This window comes from Mustela erminea, chromosome 6 (assembly GCF_009829155.1).
Source record: "Mustela erminea isolate mMusErm1 chromosome 6, mMusErm1.Pri, whole genome shotgun sequence".
NCBI classification, from domain to species: Eukaryota; Metazoa; Chordata; class Mammalia; order Carnivora; family Mustelidae; genus Mustela; species Mustela erminea.
In genome coordinates this window covers 100,713,396-100,734,333 of record NC_045619.1, presented here as the reverse complement: position 1 = coordinate 100,734,333, position 20,938 = coordinate 100,713,396, and the positions used below count along the sequence as shown (strand labels likewise).

The 20,938-nt window shown below is 48.6% G+C and overlaps 1 protein-coding gene across 3 annotated transcripts; it reads right to left on the bottom strand.

Moving 5' to 3' along the window:
• Nucleotides 1-603: 603 nt before the first annotated feature.
• FOXJ2 (forkhead box J2) lies at nt 604-20,314 on the bottom strand. Of its 3 annotated transcripts, none has more exons than XM_032348879.1 (11): nt 19,194-20,314; nt 12,668-13,014; nt 11,301-11,375; nt 10,283-10,351; nt 9,989-10,129; nt 9,344-9,542; nt 6,457-6,843; nt 5,961-6,062; nt 5,195-5,404; nt 4,472-4,570; nt 604-3,348 (listed from the first exon to the last, which is right to left on the bottom strand). In XM_032348879.1, exons 2-11 carry the CDS (start codon nt 12,998-13,000, stop codon nt 3,260-3,262), a joined length of 1,704 nt encoding a protein of 567 aa, XP_032204770.1. In that variant the 5' UTR covers nt 13,001-13,014; nt 19,194-20,314; the 3' UTR covers nt 604-3,259. The 3 variants fall into 3 exon arrangements, with proteins under 3 accessions (XP_032204770.1, XP_032204771.1, XP_032204772.1); XM_032348880.1 differs by lacking the exon at nt 19,194-20,314 and adding an exon at nt 13,240-13,366; XM_032348881.1 differs by lacking the exon at nt 19,194-20,314 and adding an exon at nt 12,296-12,509 and having other exon boundaries at nt 12,668-12,759.
• Nucleotides 20,315-20,938: the final 624 nt, after the last annotated feature.

Here is a 20,938-nt window from a genome sequence, read left to right as displayed (position 1 = left end):
CCCAACGCATCTTACAAGACCTGGATGTAAGTCCCAAACTTCTGCATTTAGTGTACAGGACACTGGGGTGATGACATAGTTATAAGATTCCACAGTTGTTATTTCTGGATTCCCTTTGAGAGTTCCATCCCTGGGAAATGTATTTGGAAAACAAAATCTTACGATTGGAATTCCCTCATTTCTTATGAAAAACTCTGCTAAGTACCTGTGAGTATTTGCCAGGAAGTCCCAGATGGAGATCCAACTCCTCCCAAAACTGTAGAGTATCTCTGATCTTTGAAATATCCCAGAACATAGGCAAGGTGGCCTAGTCCACACACCGAGCTATAAGGGGTGACTGCCTCTCCCAACAATATTTCACTATATTTAATAGCATTGGGGGGGAAAAAAAAAAAAGCGATGTTAAATGCATGTTTTTTAATTCTTCTTTCCCAGCAATCTTACAAAACAATTCCAAGATCAACTGTTTGGACCCAGAGGTGGGAGGCAGGGAAAGGGTACAAGGCCAGCTGAAGACAAATGCTTCCCCCTTCCTGCCTTCCTACCCTGGCAAAAAGAAATCTGAGACCAGCACCAGTAAGATTAAACCATAAACGTTCTTCCTTTTTTTTTTTTTTATTAAGAAAGCATGCAAAACACAACAACAACTTGTGAGATCATATACCCCCTTGCCGGCCTGCACCAATGCAAAGCACTACAGGTGGTACGAAGGACTCACCAAACTAGAAACCTGCGGGTCGAAGAGAGGAAAGGGAGGATGAGTGGATCTATACCACGTGACCGCTCCATCTGTCCCTCTCCTCCCATTTCTCCCTCATCTCCTCCTGGAGGCAGGAGCACCTGCACTTTTGCACACGTCACTCAATACGACAATGACTATACTTTGAGCCCAGCAATGCTAGACCAACAAGAAAAAGTAGTATTCTTTCCATTTCATGGAGGGGAGGGGAAACAGGCCCAAAGAGGGTAAGTTTTGTCCTGTGCCATCTAGCAAGGCTGAGTTCAATGGAAGGGAGCTAAAATCCCAGGAGGCCTGATGGCCAGTCTCCACCCCTAGCCCCAAACTTTAGTTACTCTGGCTGCCCACCAGAGTCTTCATGAGACTAATTTTCAGAAGACACAGATGAATTATAAACAAGGGACATTTACATGTACAATTTCGTCTACCCTCGTAAATCCTGTGTGGATCTGAGTAGAAAGGGGGTTTAGAAAAGAGAAATAATCATTTGTAAAGGGGGAAATCTTGGGGACAACAGGAGAACAGATGGGAAGTTGTGTATATAGGAGGCACCTTGACTGGAAGGAATTCGGAAGAGATGCCTAGAACAAGGACACAGGGCAAAGGCAATTTCTAAGAGAAATTCTCCTTTCCCCAATGGGAAATATTGTGTCATACTTCAACCCCACTGACTGCCCAAAAATGGGGGATTCAAGCCATTCATATCCCCATTTCTTACAAAGAACTTCACAGAAAATAAAGTGCTCTTTAGTTAACCGCCCTTTCTTGCTGTTTGCTTCAGCCTTCTTCAACAAACTCTCATATATAACCCCCTTACAAAGAAAGAAAGGGGTGGGTGAGGGAAAAGCAGAAGAGTGGAAAGCTAGATCTCCTGGAAGTCATGGGTAAATAAAAGAAAATGAACAAGAAGCAGAAATCAGAGAGAGAGTGGCCTTGTCCGTTCCTTACATTTGTCCTGCAGCTTTCGGAAAGTGAACATTCAGTGAAATAAAAACAGAAGTAAAATTGCTCTTCCCTCTCGTAACTAGTATTCAACAATGAACGTGAAACACACTAAGTACTTTGCAGCAGTAACTCATGGCCATTTCTCATTAAAGGATAGAAGTTGTCCCTATACCTTTTTTCTTTTTCTGGGGGGTCTCCCTTGGCCCTCACAAACTCTCCTCTCTAGATTATTTAATCTCCTCTACCAATTTCCTTCACCCCTTGAAAGTCAAATGGCAAAAGCTTCAGCCCCAGTGATTTGGATTCCAAGAGAAGCATTTGCTGACATAATTAAATAATTGAAATATTCCCTACCTGTGTGTATGCCAGCTCCTTTTCCCTTTCCCCACGCCCCTACCACCAACGCTGTAGGTTTGGTTCTGCTATGATCAGTAGGAAAGAGGTTCCCATCTTGTCCTAGGACATGATGAAACTAAAAGAGTGATAATGGCTTTTCTTTCTTGAGAGTTCCAGAAAATGGGGGCAAGAAGATAAAAGGGGAGGAAGAGTTGAGCCAGCAACTGAAGGAGGACAAAATAGTATTTGCTGAATGGGGAAGGGGGACTGAAGAATAATTTGTAAATGCAAATATGAGCCACAGTTAATTTCCAGAGAAAACTATGTTTAAAAACCCAAAAGGGTCAAACTGAAACCATCTCCTAAAAGCTGAACCTACGCTGAACAGGTATCCTCATCCCTACCACAGAAGCAAGACCAACTCTATCTCCAGTAGACTAAGGGCTGGGAACAAGCCCATGGAAGTTTCTAGTAGCATATAGAAACTGATTGTTTTATATTCCATCACCCCTCTACACTGCTTGACTCCACCCAACCCATAAGTCTTATTCTTCTAGGATTTAATGGTCACCCTTCTGCACTACCACCATCACTCTTACCCTAGATGGGAAGTGAGGATCGGGAGAAGTAAGGATCGAAGATAAAAGGGACAAGGAAGAGCTCAGAGGACAAAATTAGCACCATTGAGTAAAACCTGCAAATTCATGGCTGCCCAGCGGTGTTTTAGATCTCTTTTTACTTGAGAATGTGGCTTCTCTAGTACTAGACTGAACTGACAGGAACAGAAAACAATTTAGGGTCAGAAGGTGAGATTCGCATTGAGTTTCTCAAAGAGAAAGGTAAATCAAAATTTGAAACCTTTCTCTGTAGCCACCAAAGCCTCACCTTCTGGCCAGATGATTTTAAATTAGCAAGGGACAGACACGGTCTGTGAAGGAGGGCAGAAGACTGGGGACAGCAGATAACCAATAATAATAATAACAATAATAATAATAATACCATAATAAGAATAATAATAAAAGAATTCGGAAAAAAACAAGAGGGAAGAGGAAGAAGGAGGCAGGAAAGAGGGGGGTTATCTTCGGCAGCATCTTGTGGTGGCTTTTCTGACAGAGCAAGAAAAAAGAGGATATGTAAGTATATACAGCAAGGAGGAAGGGATGGGCTGGGGCTGCTCCTGCCCCACTGCCAGACTTTTCGCCACCCAGCCTTGGGCTCATGGCCACGCTCCTTAAGGCCCTAAGTGATCAAGTCCCAGTCGAAGTCATCAGGGATCTCCTCGTTGGTACCTGGAGGGGGGACCGGTGGCCGAGGGACCATATGGTGTGCTGTCAGGAAGAGACAAAGAAATTAAAAGGAGAGTGGATGGGAAGTTATTCTATCCATCTAGATAGGCAGTGCTCAGCCCTGAATAGGACCACGAGGAAGGGCTGGTGAAACTATGCTCCTTATCAGCCCAGAGTTGTTTCCGTTGCTAGTGCCACTCCAGTGGGTCCAGGAAATAAACCAGAGTAAACGAGGGCACATGGCAATTTAACACTATGCAGCCCCCAAGAATTATACTTATGAAAACCATGTAGTAATGAAAAAAACATACACAACGTACTATTATATGAAATCACAGTATAGAAATTTGTAGACGTGTTACATGGATAAGGAAGATATGGACAAAGAGTCTGATGTCACCCAAAAAATTCGAAACCCTTGTGGTTAGGCAGGATAATAACAGCAATTTTTCTGAAATGTATTTAAAAGCAAACGATCTGTTCATTTTATATTATTTATGGCAAGTTAGGGTCTACCTCCACCCCCATCAGAGGTAGTTCAATCCCAGACCCCCGATACAGGAGTCAGGTGACAGGAAAACAGACATGAGCACAGAGCAGGTATGTCTGTATAACGTGCTCAATGTATCTGCCTGACCATACCTTCCATCTAGATTCCAAAGCTGGACATAAATGTTCAACATCTTTGGTCTATTTGCATGCTTTTACTGTCTTTTTTTTTTTTTTTAAGATTTTATTTATCCATTTGGCTGGGGGGGAGAAAGAGCATGAGCAGGGGGAGAGGGAGACAGAGAGGGAGAAGCAGACTCCCAGCTGAGCGCAGAGCCCAATGTAGGGCTTGACCCCAGGACCCCAAGATCATGACCTGAGCCAAAGTCAGACATTCAACTGACTAAGCCACCCAGGCACCCCTGCTTTTACTCCCTTTTATTATTGCAGGCACAAGTTATGCTCAAAGTAAATCAGTCTTCTTTAGCCTCCCATGACATATACCTCCCTAGAAGGGGCCCACCCTCCAGCCTTAGGAATCATGAAGGCTCACACACTCCCAGCAGGGGTGAGCAAGAGGGAAGAGAATGCAGGCTCAGAGCCAGAGGAAAGCAAACACAACTTGTCAGGGTAGAGAGTGTTGGGCTGCGGGAGAAGCAAGCTTCCTGGCTCTTACCTGGGCGATTGTATCCTGCTGAATCCTGGGTGGAGATTGGGTACATTGGTGATGGGCCGGGGTATAGGTGGGGGGCTTGTGGGTGCACATAAGAGTTCACTGCCAAAGCAAGACAAGAGTTACTTGAGCAGACTTCATTATACTCAGTGAAGTAGGGCCCAATATAGAGGGGGAAAGAAGTACTCTTTCTCTCCTTGATGTCTCCTCCCTTCCTTGCTCTGTTCTATAGCTTCAGCAGGCTTAAAGGCTTTCTGGAGGAGCCATCAGTCCTCACCACTTAGGGCAAAAAGGGACCTTAATGGTCCCTACAACTATGAAATATCATGGCTAGTCAAAGGATGACAAATAGAGAAACATGATCATTGAACCTCTCTCATTACACTGGTCTGAAGATTGTGTAACTGTAGAGAATCACAACCCCATCTGATATGATCTGGGTAGGGGTTACTGACACACACATCTGGAACGAGCACCTTCTCCTCCCTTTTCATAAGTAATTCTGATCTCCCAAATTAAGGTGGAAAAGGGACTCATACAGTGTTTCAGTACAGGACTTGACTGATTGCACTAGATGTTCAGTCAACGTAGCAGACAAACCAGTCCCGCTGCTCAGTCTGGGTCACTGCTCATCAAATGACTTTGCTCAATTCTCTTCTGCCCTTTTCCTCCCCCTCTCTTTTCGTCAGAGCCTCCACCTCCTTGGTAACTTGCTTGGTTCACTACCTTGGTTCATGGCTGGCTCTTGTTTGCCACTGGTAAGGGCACAGGAGTCAGCAATACGGGCAGAGGCTGGTGGCCGGTGGGAGCCCCCCTGGGGAGGCACATGACCAGTCTGGGTAAGGAAGTGGTTAAGAGAGTCACACAGATTGGCAATGTGATGCTGGTCGAGGCTCCAGTTCTTCTGCTCTGCCTGTCGCAGACTCTCCATCAGTTCTACAAACAGAGAAGCAAGAAGGGCTACCCTTTGTGGAGGTCCCAAAGCCCCTACCATATCCGCCCCCATCTCACTGCTCCCACCACATCACAAATCAACACTACGGACTAGATTCATTGCCAAGAATAACTGACATCTCCTAAAGCTCTACATTTTCAAACTCTTCTTCTGTTGGCTCCTTCCTAAATTCTTGTTACAATTTCCATCTTGCTGGTAAAGAAAACAAAATTTCAAAGGGAGTGATTGAATTAGCCCATAAACAGTGACAAAACTACAAAATCGTGGTCCCAGTTTCTGAATTCCTGAGAGCCTTCCCACTCCAGGGACAAAACAGGGTAGGATAAAACACGGTCATATTTTGGGTGAGTTCAGGCAAAATTAATTAAAATTAATTTGCAAATAACATCGGCATCATCTGCCTTGTGAGATATGGAGGGAAAACAATGGAATCCTCCCTCCTCAAAGCTCAATTCACCATCCCCTTCTGGTTTCTACTAGGCTTCCCACTCACCATGTCCTCCTCTCCCCTCTGGTCATCGTCCTCTCCTCACTCACCTGAGAACTGTGACTGCTCAATGCTGGACCAGTTGAGCCGATTCACCATCTTAAAGCTTTCCTTTAAGGAGTCGATGTTGGAGCACCAGTCGGGAGGAAAGGCTATAAAGGGGCGGGGAGGGTGGAAAATAAAGAGAGTGATGTGGCAGCCGGCTGACTACGTGCAAGGTTGTCAATGACATCACCAGGATAATCTGAAAATCTCCCTCCCTGGAGATGGAGGACTAGTAAAGCGGATAGCTTTAGGGAGAGACAGCCTAGCTCCCAGGCAGGAGAATCTGTAAAGCAATCGCAGGTGGTCCAAGAATCCCAAAACACGGAGCTCTGAGTGGCAACTTCCGTGGGCTCAGAGGGGCTCCTGCAGGGGCTGGGGGGAATGGGTGGGGAGGCTAGAGACCCACTGTTAACTACCTGGCCAACTGCATCTCCAGACCCAGTCAGAACAAGCCGGCCAGCCCGCCCTCCTCCCAGAGCCCACCACACCCTCCGTACTCACCAAAGCCAGTACTGTTGATAGGAGCCTGGCCCTGTGCCTGCTGCTGAGCCGGCGGTGGTGGCTGCGGGGCAGGGTGGGGGTGGGGATGGTGCTGATGCGGGTGGTAGCCCCCGTGCTGCAGCGGGGGTGGGTGCATGGCCATCACGGAGGGAGGCCCGTAGCCTTCGGCCCCAGCCGGCTTCCCCCCGGGTGGGGTACACCCATCCGAGCTTGGGGTGTGTAGCGGAGGGGCACCCCCTACAGCGGAGGGGCCCTGGGCGGGAGCCGGCTGCGCCTGCGACTGCTGCGGGGGTGGCTGCGGCGGCGGCTGCTGCTGGGGCGGCGGCGGCTGCTGGTACATGTAGTAGTTGTTAGAGGGCGGCATGTCCCCCAGGAGAGACGAGAAGCCTGGAGGGTGGAAGAAGCAGCCAAGTGAATTGGGCATGCATTTTTCTTTCTTTTCTTTCTTTTTTTAAAGGTTTATTTATTTGAGAGACAGCACTGCGAGCAGGGGGAGGGATAGGGAGAGTCTTCAAGCCGACTCCCCACTGAGCATGGAGCACCGCGTGGGGCACTTGATCCCAAAACCCTGAGATTATGACCTGAGCCGAAAGCCCGAGTCAGGCGCTCAACCGACTGAGCCTACCGACACCCCAGTTCATTTTTCACTGAACAGGACTTCCACAGGGATGAGATGGGAGGCGTCAGATAGAAACCCCAGACTTAAGGATGTCCTGAGAAGGCACGATCCTCTGGGCTCCCTCTGCCCTCCATGGCTCCCCCACCTCTACAGATACAACGGACAGATGGAGGGCCTTGACAGTGTGACAACTGCTCGAATTCTAGCAAAAAGGTTAGCATGTACCTTTCATTCTATTCCTCAGGGATCTCGGGGTAGGCCTGGAATCAGTGTCAAGAGCAGACAGTACCAGGTGAAGTTTTAAAAGTAAATCACAGGGGCGCCTGGGTGGATCAGTCTGTTAACCATCTGCCTTTGGCTCGGTCATGATCCCAGGGTCCTAGGATGGAGCCTTGCCTCAGGCTCTCTGCTCAGCGGGGAGTGTACTTCTCCCTCTCTACCCTGCTCGTGCTCTCTCTCAAATAAATAAATAAAAGGTAAATTACTAATAAAATAAAGCCACTGGGTACCTACTCTTTCTTCTTCCTTACTGTATCTACACTTGTCGCTGTTACTACCTACTTGGATTCACCACCAACAAACAGAGCTGGGTGAGGCATAGATTAAGGATGGATGAATTTCTGGCACACATTGGGCAGGGAAGAACTAGAGACTGAGGCTGGGCAGGAGCTTTCAGCCACCATGAAATCTGAGTGAACACTTGAATCCTCACTCACTCTAATTTTTCATTTTGTCTCTGACAGCCCCTCCCTGCTCCACACTTCTGATCAATCAATCATCTGACCTGGATTCCTTTCTCAAGCAAAGGCTACAATCTCAGAGCATAACTCCAGCTCTAAATCCCCCGAGATATAAAAGAAGAAATCCACGGCAGTTAATATAAATTTTCCGAAAGGTGGCTGCTAATCAGTTTTCATCATCCCGTTCAAACCCTGAGGCCTGTACATGGCAACTACACAGAACAAGAGGCTCTGATGCCTCACCCGAAGTCGACCCCCACCTCTAATTTCTTTAAAACCACAAACAAGGGGCACCTGGGTGGCTCAGTGGTTAAGCATCTCTCTTTGGCTCAGGTCATGATCCCAAGGTCCTGGGATCAAGTCCCACATCCGGCTCCCTGCTCAGTGGGGAGCTTGCTTCTCCCTCTCCCTCTTGCTTGCCACTCCCCCTGCTTGTGCTCTGTTTGTCAAATAAATAAATAAAATCTAAATAAACAAATAAAAACAGAAACAAACAGGAGTCGCAGAGGGCTGGACCACGTGATCTCTCAAAGGAGCTTTCCAATATGAACTTTACTCTCACACGGTAATACAGGAAATTTGAGTATGGACCAAATATAAACTGATATTAAGGAAGTATTATTGACTGTGTTAAGAATAATAATGGCAGTGGATAACCAAGTCTTTATCATTAAGACTTCACAATGAAGTAGTACCTATAGGTGGGATAGCACATCTGGGAATTGCATTACATTATTCCCATTTAAAAAAAAAAAAAAAGTGGGTGGTAAATGAAACGAGCTGAACAAAATATTGCCATGTATTAAAACTGGGCCATCTTAAAAGTTGGAAACCTAAGGGTGTATTACACTATTTTCTCTATTTTTGCATCTGTTTGAGATTTCTTTCTAACAAAAATTAACACGGAGTGCCTGGGTGGCTTAGTTGGTTGAGTGTCTGACTCTTGATATCAGCTCAGGTCATGATCTCATGATCTCAGGGTGATGAGATCGAGCCCCAGGGTGGGCTCTGCGCTTAGTGGGGAGTCTTTTTGAAGATCTTCTCCCTCTACCCCCTCTCCCACTCACTCACTCTCTCAAATAAATAAATAAATCTTTTTAAAAATATATGTGCTGCCGAAGTGAGCACAATTTTTTTTTTTTAAAGCAACTAGAAATATGCTAAAAAATTAAATTGTCTCACAATGAAACGGATTCTGAGGGAAAGCAAACCACTGCTGTCCCCTAGTGGCCATCCTCTAAATGATGGGCTTGCAGCCATCAAGTCACTGCCCTTAGTTCTAGAAGGGGGAGCCCTTGAACTCACTTTCTGAAGCTAATAACCTAGCCTGCCTCTCAAAACAGCTCCAAAACAGCTCCAAACTAAGCCAGAAGAGCTTGACTCCAAACAATTTTGGTTTCTTGAGATGCTTCCCCTAACCAGTGATCAGCCTCTCCTCATGTGAAAAGTAACACAGAAGGGAAAGAGAATGTACCACCGATCCAGGAGTAGAAGTATGTTCATGCCCTCATCCCAACAGCAGGCTCACCATGCTGAGACGAGGAAGAGGATTTCTCCAGCATGGATTTGTAGAGGTTGCGAAAGGACCAGCTTAGGTCCTGAAAATTGATCTCTGAGTAGGAGAATTTGAAGTCATGGTTGGTGTTATACAGGGGAGGAGGACCCTCCGCACCTTCTCGGCCAGGAGCCCCTGCTGCCACCGCTCCACCATCCACAGATCCTGTGCCCTGCAGAAAGGAGTAAGAGAGACTCAATCCATGTGCTATATCAGGAAAGGAGCCTTTCATGGTCACCAAGCTCTCTGGCTTGTCTTCATCCTGTCCTAACTTTTCAATGAATGAACATCATTTCCCCGTCTGTCTCATTGATTCCTATCGTGATGTACCTCGAGCCATTTTCCCATGCTCTGTCCATCTTCCATTCTCATACCTTTTTGGCTCCCCTTCTTCTCTTCTCACTACTTTTCATCCCCCTGATCTTTCTCAAAGTTCTGTTACATCTCTCTCTCTCTCTCTCTCAGCTTCCCTTTTCTGCTTTCCCTTTCTTTCCCAATTGATCTGCCTACTACATCACAGATAATACAGTATTTCCAACTGGCAGATCTATGACTCTGTTCAACGACCTATCCACCCATCCATCCGTCCCCATGCACCCTGACACCCCTACTTCTTACCTGGCTGTAGCTTGTGATAGAAGTGGGGCTCTGAAGGGACATCTGAGGATTCCCCTCGGAAGGCAGTGAGGCTTCTCCACCCCCAGGAACACCTCCCCGTGGGCTCTTGCTTGCCTCCTGTTCTGGTGAGTCTTGGGATAGCTGAGGGTTGGGAAAGAACAGAAATCTGGAAGCAGAAACTAAACATCCTCCTGAGACCCATGGTTTCAGCTCACCCTTTGCCCCAAACACAGGAAAGGACCAAAACTACAAGACAGGATGTGGCCCGAGCTGCTGGCTCAGGTGGGGACTTACATCATCATCTGGAGGGTGTCTTCTCTTTCGGGAGATGTCAGGGCAGGTGTCAATTGTCCAGTAAGAGCCCTGGAAGGAGAACCCAAACCCACAGAAAACAAAATCATTATATATGAAAATTCCCACCTTTGGAAAAGCAAATAGTTGGGAGGATTTTCACCCCCCCCCCCAAAAAAAAAAAGTTATATTAAGAAAAATAACTGGAGAATCACACAGAGTTCCGAGGGTACTGGCTATTTTTGAGGAATAAATTTGTCCTAAAAGTTCAATGAGTATGTCAGGGGTATAACTATAACTGGTGGTCCAAACACAGGCCTTGATTGTTCTGCTATCTTGTTCAAAGAGCTGGAAATGCCCACACACAACCATCCCCTTCTGTGTGATCTGTGGCAAGGCTCTCCTGAACTCGAGCATCCACATCTTTCGAAAGAAGAAACTGATTTATCTCTTTTCCCTTTTGAAGATAAAAGTCATGGGATTTTTGTAGAGAAAAGTCCTTACAAAGGTTATTTAGCCTACCTTTCACATCTAAAAAGAGGGCCACACATAAGAAAGGGGGCATTAAAGTCAACTTTACCATATATAATTCTATTTTAAAAAAAAAGGATTTCAGGGATGGCTGGGTGGCTCAGTTGTCTCCTGCCTTTGGCTTAGGTCATGATCCCTGGGTCTTGGGATCTAGTCCCACATCAGGCTCCTTGCTCAGCAGGGAGCCTACTTCTCCCTCTCCCTGCTGCTACCCCTGTTCATGCGCTCTCTCTCTCTCTCTCTCTCTCTCTGACAAATAAATAAATAAGTCTTAAAAAAAAAAAAATTTCACAATCTTTCTTAGTCACTCATGCTAGTGGGGGCCCACAAGCGTGATAGCCAAGCTCTTCCTTTGAGAAAAAATAAAGCTGCTTCTCTAATTAACATGATTTCCTCTTCTGGGTAATTAAAACAGCCACAGGACTCTAGGCTGTCAACTACTCCTCTCTCCTTCCTGCCCCTCCTTTCAATGCTTACAGGAGTGTCTCACCTTCCCCGGGTCATCCCGAGGTCTGGGCACCTTCCGGAAACACTTGTTGAGAGAAAGGTTGTGCCGAATTGAATTCTAGGGAAGCAGAGAAGCAAGTTAGGCTTCAGCATGGTGTAAAGCAGAAAATTTTCCAATAGGGCACAGAGGGACACAAAAGAACATAACATATCATAAAGTTCAAGTATCAGGCAAACTTAGGACCTCCTAACTATACTGATGGAGGACCTTATCTAGCAGATAGCAAGAGCCCTGAGATGAGAAAATGCAGAAATTAAATGGATGGGAGGTAATGCCTATAAACTTGACTACCAGGTGCTTCTGGTATCTATATAAAAAACAACAACTATATAATCTTTCTGGTTATATATTGGTTATATATATATATATATATATATATATATACCTGAAAAATTAAGACAGATACATATCTGCCTTAATTTATTTTAATCTCCCCTTTAAGACTGTTTATATAAATAAAAGCAAATATAAATTTGAAACAAAACAAAGGCACAAGGTCACCTTTGTTCTCTCAACAGCCCCCTGGAGTGCTACATTTGGAGGAAAAAAAGAATGTTGCAGCTGTGTGGGGGACGAGGCTGGGTGTTGTGGTAGCGAGCAGGGACAGGGTCATGGAGGAAAAGCTGAACGCTTCCAGTAGTCTCCAGCTCATCATTTGATTTGTATGTCAACCGGTGATTTACAGAGTGAAAGAACTACATTAAATCCCCACTCCTTCTCAACAACTGGCAAATGAGTTGCTGCTCCAAAAGATGGGGAACAGCAGTCTTCCTTCTTTGCTTGGAAGAAGAGTTTCCTTCTTCCTTTACTGCCAGCCAAACAACTTATCCTCTTACTACTTGCTTGGCGGATGAGCTCTTGGTGAAGGACCTTATTATTATCATTATTACTATTATTGTTATTGTTACTGGTATACAATTTTTCAGAAGATGAGGACTACGTGTAATGAAGCTTTGGAAATCTGATGAGACTCCTACCTCTAGGTAGGAAGAAGCAATGCCATCCCTTGCACAGTGACTTGAACATAGTAGAGTGGCAATAAGTATTTGTGAAATGAATGAATCTCCTTTTCGAAGACTCAGAAGGTAAGAGGGTATGATGAGCAACAGCATCCTGCCATCCTCATAACTATACTTAGTGGCTCGATATCACTGGAGTTTCCCTGATATACCTTATGAAAGTTGTTCAACTCTGAAAAAGAGTAGGGGATGGGAGATATAAGATTTTAAGTTCACGCATCTCTGAAACAGGTCAGAGTGAACTGGACCAGGTTAGAGGAAGAAACAAAAGAGTAGAGAAAAAGGCTGTCAAAGGCTAAAAACAATCGCAGGTTACAGAAGTCATCCCACCTTCCAACCAATGCCAGCGTTCTTGTAATAGGGGAAGTTATCACAGATCCAGCGGTAAATCTCACTGAGGGTCATCTTCTTGGCTGGAGAGGAGTTGATGGCGTAGGTGATGAGGGTGGCATAGCTGTATCGTGGCTTGCCATCCTGGTGCACTGCTGCCTCATCTTTGCTCAGGGTGGCATTTGGATCTGTGGGTGAGCCTGGGGGACACTTGCGGCTGCCACCTGGAGGCCCAGCCTGAGAGGCACTCCCAAGCTTCTCGATGGTAGCTCGAAGGGTCAGCTGGGGGAGCCAGTCTATGGAGGTGAGGCTACTCTCTAGGTCAGAAGCCATGGTACTTCTGGGTTCTGCAGAGAAGAGAACAAAGGGGAGAGGAAACTAGAACAGGTGAGTGTGATAGCTGGTTACTAGTGGCAAATAATATTCAAATGTTAGTGCTCTAAGGGAAGTAGAGTTTCTTCCCACTGTAATCCCCATGGGAGACTGTCGCAGAACAGCCCTCAACCAAGTGTTCCCAAAGCTCCCAGACAACATATCACCAATCATCTACTAGATGACAGACTGGTACTTACCAGTCTTACATCTTAAACTAGAACACAGCCAATAGGACTCTCCATTCAGCACTAAGAAGTCAGACCCCCACCCAACTGAGGTATTCCCTCAATCCTCCTTACGTGGAGCCCTACAACATAATATTTTAAACCACATAATTTTTTTAAAAACTTAATATACCAGGTAAAATCAGCTAAAGTCTACTCTCCAATTATGTGATGCTTGTTTTACATACATAGAGACAGCACAAGTGAACATGTAAAGAAAAACAGTCCGAAAAAAAAAAGAAAAGAAAAGAAAAGAAAAACAGTCCGAGTAAACACAAATATACAGCAAGGAAGCACACACCAACACTTTTACAGATGTTTCACAGTGGGTGAATTTGACCCCTCACCTTTTTATCCCATATATGTGCACATGAGGCATATTCGATTTACCCCAAGCATAAATTACGCACGACGACCAGCAAAGGACAGAGGCAAGACACACATGTAAACAGTGGCCCCCATACCCAGAGATCACAATGAGATATACGATGTACATTACCAGCAGAGCACAAAGCCACACACAGAGGTAACAGATCCTGAGTTAGAGCCGCCCTCACACCTTTAAAGCTGCCCCTGACCGGCTCCCGCCCACAGACACCAACACCAGGAAGAAGGCATCGGCAAGGACCTCCCACCTCCCAGCCCGCTGGGCTTCACTGAGCCAGGAGGTGGGGGACACCCAGCTGTGTGCACACCGTAACAATCAGATAGCCTAGCTAAAAATAGCCACTCTGGGGCTAAGAGCTGGCTCCCCTTCTCCCGCCCTCCTCCTCTCTCCTTCCTTCCCAGCCAGGCACGCACGCTTGCTGCACCTCCATGCAAACTCCTGGCGCTGCCAAACCGCCCACGCCTGATGTTTGCACACCCTGCTGCCACCCACACCCCCTGGGCGCTCTCGCTGGCAGATCCGTGTAGCCGGAGTGACGTCTTGGTGGGGGGAGGTGAAGAGCGCCGGGTGCTCTCTGCTACTGCAGGGTCTAGAAAGGCTGGCAGGAAGCGCTTGGTAGCCATTTGGCGCTCCCAGAGAGCCCATGCCAGCAACCCCCTAAGCACTTGCCGCTTGGAGGTTTGTGCCTGCTCGCCAGGGGAGGAGAGTCCTGCCAGTAATTCCTTCTCGAGGCCCTGCTGACGGTCCCACCAGGGCTAGCGAGCCTCAGAATTCAGAATCCCGGACAGAAACACATCGCGTATGTAATTTCTAAATGCGCACCCAGATAAAATGCACGAGCGGTATGGATTCGACTATACACAAATCCACATCCTTTGCCGTTAAAAACTCAATCCCAGGTACGACTGCCTACCCCCCTCTCCTGCCTCCAACACAACTTGCAAGCTGTCAGCTCACTCTGTAGCCCACAGCTGGGGCTCTCCTCCCCTTGAGATTTACCCTTTCTCCTTTTCTCCTTTTCTCACCCCTGTGTTCTCCCCCAAATTCCCCACCCACACAACTTCTGCATGTACACACAAGTAGTCGGCACCCTGCTCCTCCCCAGCAACACACCCACTCCACAAGGCTGAGGGAAACACCTTATGCCTCAGGGCCTGAGCAGCTTGAGACCCAACTGAAACCCAAGAATCGCTTGACAAGAGAAAGAAAGAAAGAAAGAAAAAAGCTATGTTTATAAATAGTATCATGAAAGGGTTTCCCCTTTATGGGTAGCCTCTCTCCCCACCACCCTCTTTTACAGCCCACCACCACCACCTTGCCTTACAATATCATGGAAACTTGGAAGCTAATAGGGATATCTAATCATTCCAGGAAGCCTCAAACCTCCCAGCGCATTACTGAATCAAAATGCCACAGCATCTGGAGTAAAGCAGGGCGCTTTGGGCAGTGAATTGGTCCTATAGCTGGGTTATCCCAGCCGAACAGTGTTGTGGCAATAAGCAGGTTCTCAGTGACCAGGGTTTTCCTGGGTCCTCCTCAGAAGGGGAGGTCTATAAAGAATTCCCTATTATTGGGCGCCCGGGTGGCTCAGTGGGTTGGGTCTCTGCCTTCAGCTGAGGTCATGATCTTGGGGTCCTGGGATCAAGTCCCCCTCTCTCTCTGCCTGCCTCTCTGCATACTTGTGATCTCTCTCTGCCAAATAAATTAATAAAATCTTAAAAAAAAAAAAAAAAAAGAATTCCCTATTATCTTCTGCTAAAGATCCCTAGGAAACCTCAATTTATGAATACAGAAGCCTTCCGTGGACGCTTCATTTGAAAGTCTCCCAACATAGGACACGGACATGAGAGTAGATTTCAAGTGGTTTACAGAACCCATGCCAATCGCTGTGAATTCCAGAAAGGGAAGCACTGCCAGCCTTTGCTAGTTGTTCCATGCTTTTCCCTACCCTTACCCCTGCACCAGGTTAAGAGAGGTTAAATTTAACCTTTCTCCAGCACCCTCCCTGTCAGCCCTCCAGATACCACACAGCACTCAAAATATATCCTAATCTTACCAGCTACAAGAAGCTTGCAGCAGAAGGTCCTCCTGATCTTTTGGCACCATTCTCCTTTAACCCATCCCACTTCCTCACCCCTGTCACTTCCCCATTCTGGAAGGGCTGTCCAGTGCACAGAACCTCAGAGATGAGGTCCCTCCATTCTATTCCCAGCCTTGACACTGACTCACTAAATGTCCCTAGCCACCCCTTGCTCCCTGAAGTCTTGATGCCTCAGTTTCCCCCTTCAATAAAAGGGATGAAGTCATCAACACTGCCAAAGCTTCATCCCTGGAGGGAAGTGAATGAAGCTTAATGAGCTTGTGGCTGCCACACATTCCATGCTCCCCAAAATAATGGCACGAGGCTAATGTTCAGAGCTAATATTAGAAAGGCAAACAAGAGCTACTTCCATTTCTTAGTCCAACCAACCTAGTTACCCAGACCTCTCTCTCCAGGTGGGCCTTGTGCCACTGGGCTTGGGAAGAACCTGAGTCAGGCCACATTCTTCTCTGCATGCTGGAAGACTGAAAGGAAATACCCATAGAAACTGGGAAAGGCAGCCAAAGGGCAGGCTCCATCACATCCACAGGACATCTAATGAAGACTACAGTACCAGGAGAAAGGCAGAGAAAAACAGAAAGACATTCTGTTGGTGTGGAAGACTGATCCTGGATGAGAAGATCCAAAATAACAGGCAAGGTTTTCTTCCCACTTTATCTGAAAGGCCAGGAATTATTCTCTGTATGGTGCCAAGGTCAGGTATTAAGGAGTGATACCTTCCTGCTCTGGACAGAATGCCAACACTAATAGAGCAGTGGTTGAGTTTTACCACATTACCAATTACCAGTCAGGATGCCTGGGTTTCAATCCTGGCTCCACTCCTTACTGGCTGTGCAACCTCAGGCAAGTTACTTAACCTCTCTATGTTGTCATTTCTTCCTCTATAGAATAGAGATGATAACTGCACCTGCACAGGGTTGTTGTAAGGATTGCCTCAAGTTAATATTTTTTTGTAAAGATTTTGTTTATTTACTTGACAGACAGAGATCACAAGTAGGCAGAGAGAGAGGGGGGAAGCAGGCTCCCCGCTGAGCAGAGAGTCCGATGTAGGGCTCAGTCCCAGGACCCTGGGATCATGACCTGAGCCGAAGGCAGAGGCTTTAACCCACTAAGCCACCCAGGTGCCCCTCAAGTTAATATTTTTAAGGCATTTAGTAAATGTTAGGTAAGTGTAGCTATTATTATTTTTGAATGAGGCAAAACAGAGAATATTGGAAATGAGAAAGCAGACCGTGGAGGTTAAGACTGAAAACAGCAAGACTGCCATGGTTTATGTTACAAAACCTGCACTGAATTTGCAATAGCTTTCGAGATGTCAGAAACTCCACTTTTTACTTTGGGGATAAGGTCACCCCACTACAGACCAATTCCAGGACCACGCAGACTTCAAAGATGAAGGAACAAGAGGATATCATCTCTATTTTTCAGCAGGGACCAGGTCTAGCCATAAGACATGATCTGGAAAACACCACTCTAAAGCATAGTTAATCCAACCCAACAGCCATCTGCTCCCAGCAGATTCCACAGAAGCAAGGAGAATTAGGGAAACTCCATCCTAGTAAGGCCGGTTGCACTGTTGGGGGGCAGGAGGGAGGGCCCACCTGGAGCCACTGTGATACAGTTCCCTCTCAGTCTCTCAACAAGTTGCATTCCAGCATCTGGGAAAGCACTTTGGGAGAAACGGGTTGCTATTACACTAGAGTCGGCTCTTTTCACGAAGTGGGGGAGGGAGTTCTAGAGGTAAGAGCCAAGTAGCCTCATGCTTTTGAGACTAGAGATACCAGAAATAAAACTCTCTCGCTAGTTCTAGAAGAAGTGGCCACAGCCTGACACTGAGCAGCCTTACCACAAGAAAGGACTCTTATGCAGCCATTCATGAGGGTTCTCAACTGGCCAGGGCAGGCCAAGGCCTTCCTCCCAGCAGGGCAGCCTTACCAACAACCTCTCCATGTCCTCCCGCAGGGGCACCTGCTTCAGGAGGCCTACCAAAAACACAGGATTCTGGGTAATTGGAGGCTTAGTCCGAAAAGTGCATCGCAACTGTCCCCACACACATACCCACTTGAAACAGAGTCAGAGCCCCATTCACCTGAATTAAGAGACATATGTACACCGCTCTCTAGCACAGCTGTGTGGACCTGGATTATACCCCTGCCTCATATACCACTAACAGGTAGTCTCCAGGGCCAAGTGGATGTATGTAGGGACTCACACAGCCCACCAAGGCCCAGATAGAGAAAGAAGAAGGAAACATAAAAACCCACGTAAGATGGAAGCCTCCCACTTGGTTTTGCTGTGAGGTGCACACAGAATTTGAGGCAGGAAAGTGGGGGCCCAGCTAGTGGTCCCAGGTGGAAAGACACACTGCTAAACGCCCCGCATCCACTAGAAGGATTTCCTGGCACGATGATTCTGGGCTTTGATGATTCCTGCTTCATATCTCATGAAAGAAAACTTAAATACCAGATTCCAGAGACACAGAACCAAACAAGAAATGGGAAGGGAAAAGATGAAACTATTAGGTGTTTTTCTTAAAGGAGATTTATCACAGGTCAAATCTCCCGGTGGTGGGGGAAGGGGGCAACTTATTTCGATGGAAGACTGGAGGGAAGCTGAGCAGCAACACCCCTCTCTTCCTATCCAGGATCTGCTTTTTCCTAAGGAACTGTCAGTGAAGGACAGGAGCTGTGGACAGGAGCTGTACAGGACATGAGGGCAGTGGTACAGGACCAGCACTAGGGAAGAACTTCAACCCAGGAGTTAGCATTCCCCTGTATCCTCTCTTCTTGCCTTAGGAAGGGGGGATTTCCATTGTCCCTTTGGATTTTACTGACAGAGCCATGCTTCCATCCAGGAATAGGTAAGCCACAAGAGGAGGCCTCCTGGTGTCAGAGGAAGGGTGAGTGGGGACAGGCTGATTTTCTTGTCAAGGAGACAGTGGGTAGGAGAGAACAGCTCTGGCGGACATGAAGCTGAAGTAGGCTTACAAGGTAAAACAAGGTAGTATCACTGGAAGCCCTAGACAAGTGTAGGCCATGAAATGCCACAATGACTTTAGTGAGGTAAGAAAGCCCAAGAATGGAGAGCGCTCTGGGAGTCTGGTTGGGATGTGTCCATCCTTATTACACGGCACGGATGCAGTTCTGAAAATGCAGGCATTTGCTGATACCCCTTTGCCCTCAGCATGAAACCCTATGTGTCCCCAGGGACCTCAAAGGAATCCCATCCATCGAGTCCCCAAACACTAAGAAACCCATTTCACAGAGCCTCTGCAGAAGGTGTAAGTCTGAAGCCAGGAGCTTCCTCAGAACACACTCCCCAGAGGATTCTCTGAGTTATTACTCTACCTTCCCCAGTGATGAAACCCAAGAGCCACCATCTCAGCCCCTACCCCCACTAGTACCTAAAGAGGACAGAGAGGTTAAAGAAAGCACTAACCTGTCTCCAAGCTTCCCCCAGCAAAGGGAGGGAACCACCTGGTACTGGAGTTTGGGGCTGGAGGGACTCCCCTCTTCAAAGGCAGATGAAGAGTTTCATCCTCAATGGCTCTTCCTGTACTTGGTTGAGCATCCCAAGCTGGGGTCGGGGGGAACTGGGTCCCCTGAGGATGAGGAGCGGAGGGAGGAGGCGGCGGAGGAGAAGGAGGTCCTACCTGGGGAAGGTGGCACACCCCCCACACCCTGCTTGTAACCCTGGGGAGGAGGGGAGGAGCCTCTCCGAACCTGGAGTTGTCTCCTCCCCCTTGGGGGAGTCCCCCTCCCCCCCAAACTGGATCTTTCGGGAGTGGAGGGCTCTTTCTGTCTGCTGGAGATCTGAGCGGAGGGGCTCTGCCCTGTTCCACTGTCTAGGTACAAGGAAGTTGAGAGGAGAGTCCTTCCCCTCTCCTGAAAGGCTGAAAGCCGGCTCCTCTTCTTTCCCTGGAGTGGCCTCTGCTTCCGAATGTAAGGACTCCTCTCCCCTGTGAGTACTGGATAGGATGGAGGGCGCCTACTCCACAGGCATGTCCCCCCTTCTCTTAGCCTCAAAAGTCCTGAACTGCTGAGAGTGTGCGTTTGGAGGGGTGGAGGCACGCTGGGGCGGGCTCACGCTGTCTGCTTCCTTTAGCAGGATCGCCCCTTTCTACTTCTGGAGGTCTATTCCCGGGCCAGGATGGGGGTTTTCCTCTCCCCTACAGGGGTCTCTTCTTCCCCTCGCCCGAGTGGCGGTAAGGGTCTCCGCTCCAGCGGCGAGAGAGGCTGCCCCCGTCCCCGCGCCCGCCTCCGCTCCGGGGTGCCCCTGAGGGTGGGGTTTTCCTACTCCCCGCTCTCCCTGAGCTGGCCTGGGCAGCAGGGTCCGGGAGGCCGCGGCTGCCGACTCCGGTCCCTGGCTACTGTGGCCAGCGCCTCCTCTAGTCCCGTCCCGTCCGGTCCGCTCCCTTCGGCGCGTGAGGCCCCCGGCGCTGCCACCTCTCGGGCTCCGGCCAGTCCGGGCTCCGGGGGAGCCAGAAGGCGGACGGACAGTGTCAGGGCTCGGCTCGGGCTCGGGCTCGGCTCGGCTCCGCTGCAGGCCCCGGCTCCTCCCCGGCCTCCGCGCCGCGCTCCACGCCCCTCCCCCTCCCCCGCCCGCCAGGCCGCCGCCGCCGCCGCCTCCCGGCGCGGGTTAAGGAGGAGCGGGCGGCGCCGAGCCGCGGGCCGAGCTGCCGGGGTGCGCGGCGCCGGGAGAGACGCGCGGCCCGGAGCCGGGGGCTGGCGCGGGGTTGGGGTGGGGCGCCGCCGCCCGGCCACTGGGCCGCGCGAGCAGCTCGCCTGGGCGCGCGACGGCGGCCCCCTGCCCTCGGTCCGGACGGTCCCCCCGTCACGCCCGACGCCGTCCGCCGCGGCTGCACACGCGCCTTCGGGGGTGTTCTCTGCACGGCCGACCCGAGGTGTTCTCTCCGGAACGGCGTTGATGGGCTTCCCGCTCCCCGGAGACGGTGCATAAGGGGGTATGGCGTTGGGACCGGGTTAGTCTGTCATCCTGACCCCATCCTGGAGTTCAGTACGTGCTGTTGTAGGAGCGGATGTGTGAAGAGAGAAGGAGCGTGTCACGAAGAGAACTCTAGGCTAAACTCCGTATGAACTTGCAAGGCCCCTCTTCGGCGGGGGCTGAGCGACGAGGGGACCTCGATACTCGCCCTGACTACCCACTAGGCCTGTTGCAAGGAC

Bases quoted from the DNA above. Each gene is read 5' to 3' on its own strand.
- FOXJ2 (XM_032348879.1), bottom strand. From the start codon at position 13,000: ATGGCTTCTGACCTAGAGAGTAGCCTCACCTCCATAGACTGGCTCCCC. The intron at 9,543-9,988 runs GTAAGAAGTAGG...TCCTTTCTGCAG, and splicing joins CTATCACAAGCTACAGCCAG to GGCACAGGATCTGTGGATGG. The intron at 5,405-5,960 runs GTGAGTGAGGAG...CTCTGTTTGTAG, and splicing joins TGAGCAGTCACAGTTCTCAG to AACTGATGGAGAGTCTGCGA.